The sequence below is a fragment of the Melospiza melodia genome, chromosome 1 (genome assembly GCF_035770615.1).
Source record: "Melospiza melodia melodia isolate bMelMel2 chromosome 1, bMelMel2.pri, whole genome shotgun sequence".
Lineage (NCBI taxonomy): Eukaryota > Metazoa > Chordata > Aves > Passeriformes > Passerellidae > Melospiza > Melospiza melodia.
In genome coordinates, this window is record NC_086194.1 from 53,568,635 (window position 1) to 53,583,992 (window position 15,358).

At 43.3% G+C, this 15,358-nt stretch overlaps 1 protein-coding gene across 3 annotated transcripts in view; it reads left to right on the plus strand.

Annotated features, from left to right (window-relative positions):
• Window positions 1-14,140, plus strand: part of GLI3 (GLI family zinc finger 3) — a 206,515-nt gene extending 192,375 nt beyond the window's left edge. For all 3 annotated transcript variants that reach the window (XM_063158228.1, XM_063158237.1, XM_063158244.1), the window contains 3 exons: window positions 2,233-2,523; window positions 5,734-6,061; window positions 7,249-14,140. In XM_063158228.1, the coding sequence (XP_063014298.1) occupies window positions 2,233-2,523; window positions 5,734-6,061; window positions 7,249-9,539 (2,910 nt within the window). In that variant the 3' untranslated portion in view covers window positions 9,540-14,140. The remainder of the gene's footprint in view (window positions 1-2,232; window positions 2,524-5,733; window positions 6,062-7,248) is intronic.
• The last annotated feature ends 1,218 nt before the right edge of the window (window positions 14,141-15,358 follow it).

Here is a 15,358-nt window from a genome sequence, read left to right on the forward strand (position 1 = left end):
ACCAGCTGTGGCAGTCACAGCTGTTTCCAAACTCTCAGTGTAACATCTCATTATTACTGTTTACTGTTACTGCTGCCTCCTTTTTCAGGAATCACACCATCTTCTTGCATTGTCCATGTTTTATTGCCCCATTTCAAGTTGCACAGAGAGTCACATCATCTCAATCTCACATCAGAGTCCACTGTCTCCTCCTTGACATGTCCCTATACTCCTACACCTCTAGCCTAAACCTGGGAGTACTGGAAGGGCAGGACATACCATAGCAGCTATATCTATTTCCACACAGCTTGTATCTTTCTCTAGCTGGCTGTCAGGTCTGCACACAGGCAGATCTCCAGGGAGCCTTCATCCTCTTCCAGTGCCTGCCCTGCAGCATCTCTTCAGTCACAAAGGAAGCATTGCACATCTCTGAGTTTCCTCATCCCTGCCATGTGTGTTTTCAGCAGCCCAACTAATAATGGCACTGAAGCCCTGCAGTGATTTTGTGAATGGTCAAGGTAGAAGGAAGTTCACCAAGTCTTGCCAATAGCTGCCTGAGTTTTCTTTTTTCATTCACTGTCTGAACCAACGCGTGGGCTGCCTTGATGAGTTAGGCCTTCTCACACTTAGTGGTGTGACCTGTCCTTGTGTTAATTTTGTGTCTAACAGTAAGCCAGCCAAATTTTATGCTGCACATGATTTCTCATAGGTGCAGCCACAGGGGCAAATTGAACATTTCCTTCATCATTACTTCACACTAAAACAGTCTAATCTTTTAAGGCAACATATACTGATGGAATGATATGAATACAGTGAAAAGCACAGACCAAATTCAGCATTTGCTTGTCGTGCCATTTTAGCTTTAAGTAGGTAACCTACACATAGCTTTAAAAGCAGCTGACATATCTTGATAATGATGTGCCTTACTCATGCAGAGGAGGGCTAAATGACTTGTACTTCTATAGCAACCTGAGAAAACCTGCCTTAGTAGCTCAACATCATCTCTAAATTGCTCATTTTTGCTCCTATTCAAGTAAGTGGGAGGGATTTTTCCACTGATGTCAGTGGAAGCAGTCTCAGGCCTTAGACAGCTATGATGAAGCTATATTTGTCAAAGGCTCCACAGTGTGTGTAAGCAGAGTGAGAATCCCTCTGAGAAACTCTGCATCAGGGTCTCTTTCTATTTTTTGAAGGTTAGTATAAGAAAACCCTTTAAAACAGTAGTTTCTTGGAAGCAATTCAGTAATGAAAGTGAGTGAACAATACTTTGCTTCCCGAGGCAATTAAAGGATTTAGGAAGTGCTCAGCTCTTCTTTCTAATCTCCTCATAATACAAGAAAAAAGGCTTTGTTAATTTATAAGACAGTAAATTTACTTTATTCTACATTGCTTAGTGAACTATAGAAATCCACAGATAAAGAAAGTGGTTTTTAAAAAATGAGTGATGAGTTATGCTAGTAGCAGTAATAATAGTACTAGTGCATATATTGCTGCAACGTGAAAATGTTCATGGCACTGTATCTTGTGCTTTGACATCGTACTGGTGATCTGAAGGAGCCAGAAAAAAAATGCTTCCTCACTTTATTCTGCCTGAACAAACGGCCCAGCATCTTTTGAAGGGGGGTGTTTCTCTCAGTGTCTAGTAGTAGGTACTAGGCATACTGGGAATGCTGTCAAACTGCTGAGGGCAAGGGACAGGGCTGAAAATCAAAGCAGTCTTCATAAATTGGCATAGCTGAGTTACCTTCTGCTAAGGTAATTGAAAGCTGTGCCCGTTGGTACCCATGAAGGACTCTGCCCTCAGTCAAGTGTGCCGCACTACGTGCTACCTTCTGAGCCAAGGGGTGCTAATGGTTTTAACTAGGGGCAGTCACAATTTGATAGGACAAGGGGTGATGGCTTTAAGCTGGAAGAGGGTCAATTTAGATTAGTTATAAGGAAGAAACTGGTTAGTGTAAGGGTAATGATGCACTGGTAGAGGTTTCCCAGAGAAGTTGTGGATGGCCCATCCCTGGATATGTTCAAGGCCAGGTTTGAATGTGGCTTTGAGCAAGGGTTCCCTGCCCATATTGGGATAATCTTTCAGGTCCCTTCCAACCCAAACTATTCTATGATTCATTTGTAGAAACCATAAATTAGGTAACGAATTCACTGTGAAAGCATATAACTGTGGTACCAGCTGTGCTCCAAGAGGTTCTTCAGGAGTCCCACATGGAATGAAACCTGATATGGGTGGGTTTTGTGTCTTGTCAGAAACCATATGTGTGCAAGATCCCGGGCTGCACGAAGCGCTACACAGACCCCAGCTCCCTGCGGAAGCACGTGAAGACTGTGCACGGCCCAGAGGCACACGTCACCAAGAAGCAGCGGGGAGACATCCACCCGAGGCCTCCGCCACCCAGGGACCCGGGCAGCCACTCTCAGACCCGGTCACCAGGCCATCAGACTCAGGGTGCAGTTGGTGAGCAGAAGGACCTCAGCAACACTACCTCAAAGCGGGAAGAATGCCTCCAAGTGAAAGCCGTCAAGTCAGAAAAACCAATGGTATGCAATACACCGTGCCACTCCCTTTGTCCTCTTCTTCCTGCAACCAGTTCATAACCCCTTTATGAAATGCTCAGGTCTGTAAACTCTAGCTCACAAGGTTTGTTTTTTTTGAGGTCTTCTGTGTTTACTTTGTAAAATGTTTTTAAAGCCTGAGAAGTAGCAAATAAAAAGATTACAAATAGTCTATGCAATATAGGATAAGTGCAGTGCTGGCAACTGCCACAATAATTGTTTCTCTTAAAAAGCTCCGTCTTCTGGAATAAGCATAGTATGAGAAAATCGGAGTTTTCATTTAAAAAATAAAAAAGAAGAGTTCTTTCCACTCTTCTGTTTCCAGAAGAAAGATGGATCTGAATCTCTCAGACTGAAAGCCAAAATAAGAAAAAAACTGAACCAAACCACAAGTCCAAATGACTAAATGATGATATTAATGATGATAATTTTTGGAGAACCTGGGAAAGCAACCAAATTTTAGGGGCTTGAGGCTTTTGGGTCATGGATCAAACTGAAGCAGGATGAATTCACTTTCTTAAACAGCAGATATGCATCTTTTAATAACATCTCTGTTGTGATGTGACCTCTTATGTTTATCTGATACTTACTCAAGTTAACTTAGTCCAAGTTTAACTAAATCAAGTTGAATTGACAGTCTGCAGGTCTTTTCTGTGGTTTACCTTAACGTACTGCGTTAAACTGTTAAAAGGATTGTATTCTATTTTTTGAGATGCTGTCTTAAATACACAAATTCTTTTATTTGCCTGAATTTCATATGCCATCTGCCCTCTTCTCAAGGGTTAATTCAAAGGCAGCCACTCCATCCTCTTCCCCATCTGGGTCTATGATTCATTTGTATTCAGCCCTTGGGGATTACAAATATGAGCCCTCCAAATTCTGCTCATACTGTTAATCATGCTGCAATTCGAAGTGATTACTCACTGAAGTATGAGTTACTGCTATGTTGTGCCTAAGGCTTATGCTCAAACTGTTCAGTATTAATACTCAATTCAAAACCTTTTAAGGGCTCAGAGTAAACTCTTACTGGAGTCTAAAAGAAGGTCCTCTGCTATCTTTGATGATAACTACCTTATTTACAAAGGAGCAAAATCTCTTTTGCTTTGCTAGGTAAACGTGTAGTGTTATTGAGGCATGTTTAACACAGTTTTAACTGAAAAATTTATGGAAGAGGGGTACTAATGCCTATGACTTACATAGTATTAAATATTTTTCACTGAAAATTATATTTTAAAAATAATTCTGTGTTTCTTGCTTTTCATTGCATGTATGAATTAAGGTATATTTTCTGGTTTTCAACTAATCCAATGTCTTTTCTGTCTAATGCTCTTAAATGTCTTATTCTAACTTCCTAAGGACAGTGGGTAATAAGGTGAGGGCATTTTAACTTTTCTGCTATATTTCTTATTGCAACATTATATATGTTTTTATTTTGGTCTTCTGCCTGTTGTTCAGTCATTCCTTTCTTTAGTAATGTGCAATCCATCAAGCACATTCCCAGTTGTTATGTGTTGTGAACATTTTGCAACAGTTGACATGTGAAAAATCTGGCTTATATTGATGAAATATCTTCAGAAATGTCTTTGTATTTTCCCCTCTAGATGAGACATCCATTTTTTTTCTGTATTCCACATCTAGAAATATATGTCCTGCATAATACAGTTCTTATTTCTGTACCCTACCTCACTATGATCTTGACATGTGCTACAAGAACAGGCTTCTGATCACTTCTTCCATATGGCATAGAGCTATTGTCCAGAAGTACAAACTTTCTTCTGTATAATAACTGTTATTTCTATTCTTGTCACCAAATCTGCCATGGCCAGGATTTGGAAATGAGCTTGCTCAGTGTGGCCTCATAAATTCTAAGTATCATCATTCAAGTTAGAAATAATAAAATAGTTATTGAATCTCAAATTGACTCCTTAGGGGCATAGGAAACTACAGTAGTGCCATGAATCTGTGTCTTCATTCATTGATGTTTAAAGCAAGAGTCGTCTCTGGCACTTCAGAAATTCTAGACAGCATTTTTCTGTAAAATGTACATAAAGATCACAGAGTGGCAGAAAAAAAAAAAACAACCAAAAATAAAACCACATCAGAAACCCTTAAAGTCAAACACTTACATGAAACTGTTCTTGTGTGCAAAGTGATACTGCATGCCCCACTGATTTGTGATCACACTGATAGAACCTTACAGTGAGATATTAAGTCCAGAGACTTCTGTCTGTCGTCCTCTGTTTTGTCTGTCAGTTTGTTCATTTTCCCATTCTTTTGAAAGAACTTTATAAAAAGTCTGAAAAGTAAATCAAGCCTGTGTTTCCACACAGCAAGAGTTCTGCTAGAGCAGCAGGGAACACTCCCTGTTAAGAAAGAAGATGTTATTGTGGCATGTTTATATCCCTGCAGATTAGCAGTCTGTATTGTCTACTTAAATTCTTGCACTTAAAAATCTTAAATTCTGATGAAACAAAGGATTTGATTTAGTAGATCATCACCTTCTTGATTCAGGGCAGAGGTGGTATAAGTTAGGTATAAGGGGCGGTATAAGTTAGACCTGAGTGCTCCCAGGGTCATAGGATGCTGATAATATGATACAGTATTTTTTGCACTGATGCTTTGTCCTTGTTTTATTACATGCCAACATTTCAGGCCAACCACTGCTTGTAACAATGAGCCTTAAGCCTGGAAAATGCTTACATTCTTTAGCCACAAGTCTAATTAAAAAAACCCAAATTCCAATGTTGTTGGAGTCTTGTTTGTTTGTTTGTTTGTTTGCAAGCCTAGCAGTGTAAACTAATACTTTGTAACATGGCTGAATTCTGGTTTGGTTTTTTTGAGCTGCAGCTTCAGTTGGGAACAGCACATAAGCAATGTAGGGTATCCATCCATATGTGCTCACAAATGGCTTGAAGTGATAGGAGTAACTCTGGGAATAACTCAGATAAATGTCTTATGGAGATACATTGTATACCATCAGCAACATGTGAAAGGCAATTTTAGTCTTGTGTTTTACAATGCCCTTCACTGCAGTTGAAGCCAATATCTAGAAAGCCTCCTTAAGAACAATCACTGTTACCATTTAAGGCTGAACTTCTCTATACCTGTATCTTTGGCTCCACTTAGCACAAACGCTCTGTTTAACATTGTTTGCTTAATTCTCACACTCTTTTGTCTCTGACTTCCCTCCAACAGACATCTCAGCCAAGCCCTGGTGGTCAGTCTACATGCAGCAGCGAACAGTCCCCCATCAGCAACTATTCCAACAATGGGATCGAGCTTTCTCTGACCGGTGGTGGTAGTGTAGGAGACCTCAGTGTCATCGATGAAACCCCAATCATGGACTCTACCATTTCCACAGCCACCACAGCACTTGGCTTACAGGCCAGGAGGAACATGACAGGGACCAAATGGATGGAGCAAGTGAAATTAGAAAGGTTGAAACAAGTTAATGGAATGCTTCCAAGACTGAACCCCGTTCCACCTTCCAAAGCCCCAACCTTGCCGCCTCTCATAGGAAATGGTGAGATACACATAAGAGGAGTGATAACGCTTTTTGTCCGTAATCTTGTTGCTTGCTAGCTCAATCTTGCAACTCTTGCAGGAGTTGCACAGCTCAGGAAACTCAGCAGCTGTGAAATGGTTTGTAAATTGATCACTTTCTGTTTATTCCCTCTTATTGCAAGTTCTTCTACCCACACCCTCTGAGATGTCTGATAGTCCTGTGTCATACAGAACAGGAGTCCCTGAGGGAGCCATGAATCACATTTTAAATATTCCCTACAGGTAGAGGTTTTGACCCAAGATCACCATAATTCTGTCCTGTTTTGAGACAAGGTAGAAGAAATAAATACCTGTGAGTTTACTGTATGGAAGTCTTTCTGTTGAGCCTTTGCAAGGCAGCCTTTGCAGAGATGTGGTGGGCTTCCCTTTAAATAACTTGTTCCTACACATAGAAGAAATCATATGTACATACACTACTGCTGCAGAGGGCAGATATCCATGAATGGGAGCAAGACGAGGTTGAACTCTGAAGATCCCCAGTTGTTTTCCTCCAAAGAGCTGCTCATCACCAAAATAGATGTTGCTGCTGCCCCTACTTTGCCTACAGCATGCCTGTAGGTTTCTGGGCTCCACCCAGCAGTGACAGCCCAGGTTTTCTGAGACCCATTCAATCAAAAGAAACTATGTAAAATTAAGAAATGTATCCTGTTTACTTAAAACCAAAACAAAACAAAACAAGGAAACCAGCAAAGATGTTTTGCAGTTGTTAGGAGTTATTTCAAGAATATTTCAAGAAGTATTAGAAATGACCTTGAATAGCCTCCAATTTGTATATTTTGCCATTCCATGCAAATGCCTGTTCAATTATATTTTGCCTATAAAAAGCTTCCTTACGAATGTGTCCTCCTGGCACATCAGCCAGCATAGCTGCACTGCAGGCTGGAGTACTGCACCAGCTGATGACAGTTTGTGGCTATGGGCTATAAATTTTCTGCTGGGATTCACACTGAAATGTTACCCTTGAGTCTCTGAATAAGCTTTTAACCTAAGGACACAGTTTTTATCCCTACTTCTTGCAAGAAAGAGCCTTGCTGTAATTGGCTGTGATGATGTTCTTCCTCTGTACTCCACTTACGTCTTTACTGTGTGTTTTCTCACCAGTTTCTGGATAGTACCTCTTTGTTTAACTGTGAATTTTACCTGCAGGTACCCAGTCAAACAGCAGCTGCAGTGTCGGAGGATCCATGACTATTCTGCCAAACAGGAATGAACTCTCAAGTACAGACATCACTGTGTTGAACATGCTGAACAGGAGGGACAGCAATACTAGCACAATCAGTTCAGCCTACCTGAGCAGCCGCAGGTCCTCTGGAATCTCGCCTTGCTTCTCCAGCCGGAGGTCCAGCGATGCCTCCCAGGCGGAGGGAAGACCGCAGAACGTGAGCGTTGCAGACTCCTACGACCCCATCTCAACGGATGCCTCCCGGCGCTCCAGTGAAGCGAGCCAGTGTGACGACCTGCCAAGTCTTCTCAGCCTCACCCCAGCCCAGCAATACAGGCTGAAAGCTAAATATGCAGCAGCTACTGGTGGACCCCCACCGACTCCACTGCCTAACATGGAGAGGATGAGCCTCAAGACAAGGATGGCACTCTTGGGTGACTGCAGGGAGTCTGGAGTATCTCCACTGCCTCCAGTGAACGTCCCTCGAAGATGTAGTGATGGTGGGGCAAATGGTTACAGCAGGAGGCATTTTCTGTCTCATGAAGCTTTAGGAAATGGGACAAGGAGAGCCAGTGATCCAGTCAGAATGGCCTCTGACAACCTCTCTGTCCCGAGAGTCCAGCGTTTCAACAGTCTTAACAGCTTTAACACTCCTGCTTTGCCTCCATCCATGGAAAAGCGCAACCTTGTTCTTCAGAACTACACCCGTTCTGAGGGTGGCGTCTTCCGCGGCTTCAGCTCCCCCTGTCCTCCGAGCATCAGCGAGAACGTCGCCCTGGAGGCTGCTACAATGGAAGCAGGTAGCGGTCTGAACGATGAGGATCTCCTGCCAGATGACGTGGTCCAGTATCTGAACTCCCAGAACCAGGGCATGTACGACCATTTGTTGAACAATGTCCTAGATAGCAACAAAATGCATCACAGCTCAGTTTCAGGAAACAACAATTCCAGCAACTTTGACCAAGCCCCTCCACCGAGCAGTCAGCAGGCGGGTCCTGAGGCAAATAAGAGCGACTTGCCCATCCAGTGGAATGAAGTAAGCTCAGGAAGTTCTGACTTGTCTCCTTCGAAGCTGAAATGTGGTCAGCGGTCAGCAGTGCAGCAGGCTCGGGCCTTCAGACTGCATAACAACATGATGGTTCAGCAGCAGAACCTGGAGAGGAGCAACATGGCCCAGCAGAATGGCTATGGGAACCTGATGGAGAACAACACTTCCTACAGTTTACAGCAAAATATGACTCTTGGCAATGGAGCCGGGAATTCTTTCAGCATGCAGTCCAACAAGCCTTACAGCGAAAGCATGGGCAGGCAAGCAGTGATGTCTGGGGTGACAGACAATTCCTGTGGCATGGCAGTGCAAGGGCAGAAGCTGAGAATCAGCAACATGCCAGTGAATGGGAACCAGCAAAATTTCAGCCATCCCCTGGCATCCAGCGATCAAACCACCAGTATGGCAAACGGGATGCAGGACAGGAACATGATGGAACAGGAATATTTGCAAAGCCAGCCAGTCGGAGATGGCGTTCGTTACCAGGGAGTCAGTCAATCTGGTCAAATGATGCTAGGGCAGGTTAGTCCTACCTCACAAGGCAGCCTGTATCAGGGGCCACAGAGCTGTCCACTGGTGTCTCACACCATTGGTAGCCAGCCTTCAGGCTTGTCAGTGGCCAAAAGTTACCAGTCATGCTCTAATTACAGCAGCAACAGACGGCAAAACATGTTGAGAAACAACCTGTCCCAACAGCAAAGACACGTAGGGGATGGCAACCAGACATACAGGGTAAACACCATCAAGATGGAAATGCAAGGTCAATCACAGCAGTTCTGCTCCAACATGCAGAATTACTCTGGTCAGTTGTATGACCAAACCATGGGCTTTAGCCACCAAGCTATGAAAACAGGTTCTTTCTTTGGTTCAGAAGCCAGCTGCCTGCTGCAGGGGACTGCAACTGAAAACTCATCTGAGCTTCTTTCCCCGGGGGCTAACCAAGTGTCAAGCACAGTTGACAGCATTGACAACAACAGTCTAGAGGGTGTGCAGATAGATTTTGATGCTATCATAGATGATGGGGACCATGTCAGCTTAATTTCAGGAGCCCTGAGCCCAAGTATCATTCAAAATGTCTCCCGCAATTCCTCACGCCTCACCACTCCCCAAACATCTCTTACATTCCCAGCTATGCCTGTAAGCACAACCAACATGGCTATTGGGGACATGAGCTCTTTGTTGACCTCACTTGCAGAAGAAAGCAAGTTTCTTGCTGTTATGCAATAGACATAAAAAACAAAAAACACTTAGGAGATAACAGATGGAAAAAAAAAAGACTCATATTTTTTAGTTGTGTATGTATTTTAGCAATCTCATCTCACCTAAATGGGATGTGTTTCAAGTATATTCCTTTTATGGAATAAGGACTCTGAAAACCCTAAAGTGTTCTAGGGAGAAACTGTCTTCCATTTCAGTTTTGAATCAGTATTGCTACGCCCATTCCCTCCCTTTCTCTCTTTTCTCTCTCTCTCACACCCTTTTCAAATGTCTGTATGCTTCTTTTATTTTTCTTTTGTTTTTTACCTGTAAACCAATGTAAACGTGTGAAGTGCATGTTGTGGGGTTTTTGTTTTGTTTTGTTTTGGGGTTTTTTTGTAAAGAAAGGCCTGATGAAATGACAATTTTCTGTTACTCAAGTGAATCCAGACCTTGTAAAACTGTTGCAACTTTTCCTCTTGAACCTTTAACCAGGCACAATGTGAAGTGAGCATACAGTGATGAAATCCTCTCTGGATGCACTGGACACATCACACTGAGGTGGAAAACCAGCTTAGAAATGCACTGCCATGCTACCCCTGGGCTGCAGTTTCAGAGACACAGAGCACAAAAAGTTGGGAGGTTCAAGCAAATAAGAAATGTAAAAATCATCAGCCCTTTGATGTCTAGCAAAAGCTTACGGTTTTTGTAAACCCACACAGAGATGGCTGTCACTGCCTTGAATAACAATACTGAGATTGTGTCATGTTCAACCTATTTCAGAGGAAGGAGAGGACCAGAAATGTGTTCGTAGTCCAGCTCTCATCTTTTACAGAATTTGGTATTCTGGTTTTCAGCTTTCTTTTTTAAATGACTGAATAGCAAAATTATGGGTGTGTATAGTGACTTGGATAGTCTAGAGTCTTCTCATTGCATACCACATTTGTGGAGGTACAGTCAGGGTCTTATGTAGTATTTCATACAATGAAATAACAAAATTGCAGTATTTCACACTGGGGAATTCCTTTTTTTTTTTTTTAATGCAAATTGTTGAGGTGTAACTTTCTGAGCCACTGGTTCTTATTTGCTGGAAGAACTGTGTGTATATCCCCTTTAGCCCAGACAGTTCCATGGATACATAGAGCTTCAAAAGCATCATGAGCAAGTCATGTAAAAGAAGTAGAAAATGAATGGCTGGCCCAGTTCTCAGACTAGCCAAATAAATCAAAGCAGTTGCAAGCAATCTGATAATCTTAAATGTTTTTCCACTGTGTCCAGGCTTTACAAAATTAAATTAAAACTGCCATTAAAAATAGCAGAGAAACAAGGGGAACAGCAAGTATTCACAGATCACAGACTATTCTGATCTGGAATTATTATCAGGTCCAACTCCTCAGTGAATGGCCTGTATGAGGATCAAACCCACAGCTTTGATGCTATTAGCACCATGCTCTTACCAACTGAGTTGTCTGGCAACTAATCAAAGCTCTGAAAGACCAACCCAGCTTCTTTCTCTCTCTCTTGGTGACACCCATGTGCATTTAATTTCCAAGCAAACCAGTGGGTCAATGCCCAGGGTCAGTCACACTGGCAAAAAACTGAAAGCAATGCACTGTGATCATTAAGCCGCTCACTGGTAGAGGTGAATGGCATTTTCTCTGTGAGCACTGGCTTGGTTTTGGCTCTGCTGGGCTCCATGTCTGCAGCCATGAGTACACAGTGCTCCTGAGTGAACAGGCTGCTGTGGGGAACAATCATGGTTTAAATTCACCCACTCCTAGATACTGTATGGAGTTCCAACCCTCAAAGACTTCTCAGTTAAATCCCAATAGTGAAGTCCTACTGTGGGATGTAGATTGTGCCGGCACCTACAGTCATGGATTTGATGTCTGTGAGGAGCTGATGTTATAGCAGACACTCAGCAAGATGAGGGAGCATAGTCAGTTTTGAAATACAGACAAACTTTAGCCCAGTCAAAATCAGAAGGTGACTTCTGTAGGCTAGAAAACCAACTGTAAAAGAAAAGGTGAGATACCAGCTGATTCAGGACATGGCATTTGAGAAAATGTGGAGGAATTGAATCTCAGTGAAGCTGTCAGATAACATTTATCTGTTAACAGCTGTTAGAGCATGAATGTATAAATCAGTAGGAAAACATCATAGGAATTTGGTGCAAGGGCCATATTTGTGTTTATCACAGCACGCACCGAGATTTGCACTGTGAGCTGGAATGTCAGAAATCAAGACAAATGTAAATGTCCTACACCTTTTATCATTTGTTCCTGCCTTTCTTGTTATGTTTAGCCAGCATTTCTTTCTTACCCTGTCCCTTGCACACATATTCACTCATCCTGTACTCTTCCCTTTGGCACTTCCCCTCCCAGCTTCCCTGGCTCTGACCAGCTATCACAGCCTGCCTGCTGTGGTGCTTGGGCTGCCCGGCAGCTGGGCACAGCTCACCGTGGCCAGTGACTACATTGCTGTGCCAGTGGAGGAAGCTGCTCCCTGTTGCCCAAAGGGCCTGCAGAGACCTGCTGCCTGTACACAGCCATTGTCCCTGCTCTGCTGCTGGCACAAGAAGGGATGCATCCCTCTGGGCAGGTCCCCAGGGGAAGGGATGTTCCAGGGGCCGTGCTGTGCATTGCAGTGCTGGGATACAGCCACAGCCCTGCAGAGAAGCAGCACTATAGGCATGAGGAAAGGCTGTGCTGGACGTGTTTCAGATAGCTCTCAGTAACCAATCCTGGCTGTTTATTAGAGCTATCAATTACATGTTTATAAACAATTTCAACAGGGAGACTTATGACCAGCCTGGGAGTAGGTGGCTTGGGAGAGAAGTCTTTTATTGTAATGGAACCAATACATTAAAAAAAAACCCAAACATCCCCAACTATTTTTTAAACTCAATTTTCCAGTTCATAATTGTATCTGCTGGTGCAATTGATGCTGGGAAGCTATTAACAGATGTGATCCATCAGAGCTTAGAAGGAGCCATTCATATTGCTCCAGGCTAAAAGGCACTGTTTGAGTAGCCAGTTTGCCTTCCTGGATTTGACAAACCTTTGTCACTCACTTAGCCTTGTCTTGGGCCAACAGTGTGTCTTGGCAGAAACCACATTCTCAAGAAAGGCATCCCATTTGATTTGGCAAAGCTGAAGAATCAGACTCCACTGTGTCCTTGGGGAGTTTGTGCAAAGGATTTATCATTTTCACCATTAAGTGTATGTGCTACTTCTGTTCATGTATCACTTTTCAGTTTTTAGTGTTTTCTCACGCTTTTCTGTTTTATACTAAAGAGCCTGGTTTTGGTACCTGTGAGGGTAGCAATACATCACAGCCCAGCTATCTTGGGTCTTGGTTCTGTTTTGATAAGGTAGACTGGTCTCCCTGAGCATGGCACTGTTACACTGGACACCAGCTTTCACTTGTCAGCCTCCTTCTCAACATGTGGCAGTCTGGGGAAAGTTCCATCAACACTGGTGGGATGAGTTACTAGCACCCCTCTACTCTTCCAGTTACAGAGTTGGTTTTGTGTATGTGGCACATCAGTTGATTTTTGCATAGCTGTTGGAAACCCACTGCTCACCCAAGAGTACAGGAAAATGCACAAAATATCACTAATGTTCTATTGTTAGAGCATTGCAGCATAGGTCTAAATCACCATGTCTTGTAATGGCTCTGTGAGGGTCTTCCATATGCGTCACTGTCGGCCTTGGGCACACCAGTAACACTCAGCCTGCCTGAAGTGTGTGTGTTTCTCCAGACAGTTTCGCTTTCCACAAAGTGGAAGTTGCCAGTGAAGAGTTTATCTGTCAGCCACGTTCAGGTGACGGAAAGGTGTGTTTGCGGCAAAGTCAGTGGGCTTCCGCGTGGGAGGGCAATGGTCCCACACATCCACACGTGGCAGGTGATGTTATTCTCTCCTTGGGGAATGGCCCCACATGGTACGTGCATTAAGGTGCTGGCTGGCTGCTGACTTCCCATCACTGATTCCCCCCTTCTCAGTGGGATGGCTGGTAAGCGCACCCAGGCCTGTCCCTCCATGGCTTGTCCTCCTGGACAGCAGTGTTTATATTCCCACAATATATGTGCCTTATTTTGCGTTGACCCTGTGAAAGAGAGGGACCAGGATGTGTTGCCAAATTTTCCTGATGAGGCTGTACTTGCCATTGAGCTAATAGCACATACCACTGTTAATAGTGTCCAAAACATCTTGTAAACCTCTGGTATTCATGTGTTATTGTCCTTGGATTGGTGGAATGTCTCCTATGGAACAGTTACTGTTGTCAGTCCTGCAGATGTGTAAGATAAAAAAAGTGTTGCTTTTTTAAAAATTTTTTTAATTTTTTTTTATAAAGCTTGTAATCCTTAAAAAAAAAAAAAAAAGAGAATGTGTAAATACATTTATGTACGGTAGGAATAGTGTTCAGTTGTAACAGACCTTAGTGGTCTTCATTTGATAAACCTGCAGTTATGATCTGATGTTTCTCAAGCCTTAGGTTGATCTGAAGGGTCTGTAGCACTGTGTACATATGAACTGTACTTCTGCTTTCAGAACCACTTAGCTTTTTTGTAACAAAGAAAGAAATGTTTCTTACAATGTCAATAAAAACAAAAGCCTTTGTACTTAAGTTCTTAGCTTTCAGCTTCTGAAATATCTCCTTGGGGGAGGGAGTTATTTTTTCATACATCTGAAAAGCCTGGTTGCAATCAGTGCTTGTATCGCTTCCACTCAGAGCTGCTTACCAGCCTCTTTCTGCTTCCCAGCCTGTTGCTTCACTCCATTCACAGTTTAAATACAGATGGGAAAACAAAACAGGGTGTTTACCTCCTTGCTAAAGAAAGATGGCTGACGAGTGTTGGGTGGAAAAACAAATGAAAATGCAGTGTCACACCGATGAAGTGTTTGAAGAGAGGAGAGAGACTGACCTGGTTAACTCTGCTGCTGGAGCAGTCAGCAGTTCAGAGGCCAAAGCCAAGCTGTGCTGAACTCTGGGCTGTCCTTTGGGGGCTGTGTTTCCATCCCTTGCTTGCCAAGGGTGTCTCACAATGCCTTGCCCACCCATGAAGAAGCATGGGAGGGAGAGAGGGAGGGAGGAAGGAAAGTTCCCCTGGCTGGGTTAATCTGTAGATGTCCACTCAGGTGGGTTACAGTGTGATCTGCAAAGACAGTTGTCTTCAAAGCTGGACATGTTCAATGAATGCTCCTGTTGCATACAGTTCCTATGGCTGATGTCAAGTTAGGGTGGCAAACAGTATAGAAAATGTTGCATCACTGCTTGGTCTTAAGGTGTCTGATCTGTTCTAATTTCAAAGCCTTTTGTTTCCATTGCTGTCACCTTGGCAAGACCCAGAGCACTCTGTTAGCTGTCAGTGCTCAGCTTCTGCCTTAGTCCTTCCTCAGCCAAAATAAGTGAGCCATTTCCCAGGTGGTGGGAGATAAATTTGCATTGTTATTTGCTCATTTAAAGTTTTTTTGGTTTGGTTTTGTTTTGTTTTGTGTGTGTGTGTGTCCTGTTTTGTTGCGGTTTGTTGTTCACCGTTATTAAGTTTTTCCCATTTGGCACAGGACTTAAGGTTTAGGAGGGACAAAGGGTAGAATGGAGAGCTAAAGCCTAAAACACGATGCCCAGCTGAGAAGCCAGTGAGGCAGGAGAGCCCTGGGAGTGGTGTGGTAGGGGTGAGGCAGACCCTGCAGTTTGAAAGGGAGGTTGATGGTGGCCATGGTGCCTTAGCTTATGTGCTGCAATCCAAAATTCTCCCAGAGACTGGCAGTGCTTCAGCATCAGCTCACTTTGGGGGAGGGATGTGTGTGACATGGCTTCCCCACAACTTGGACCAATGGAAGG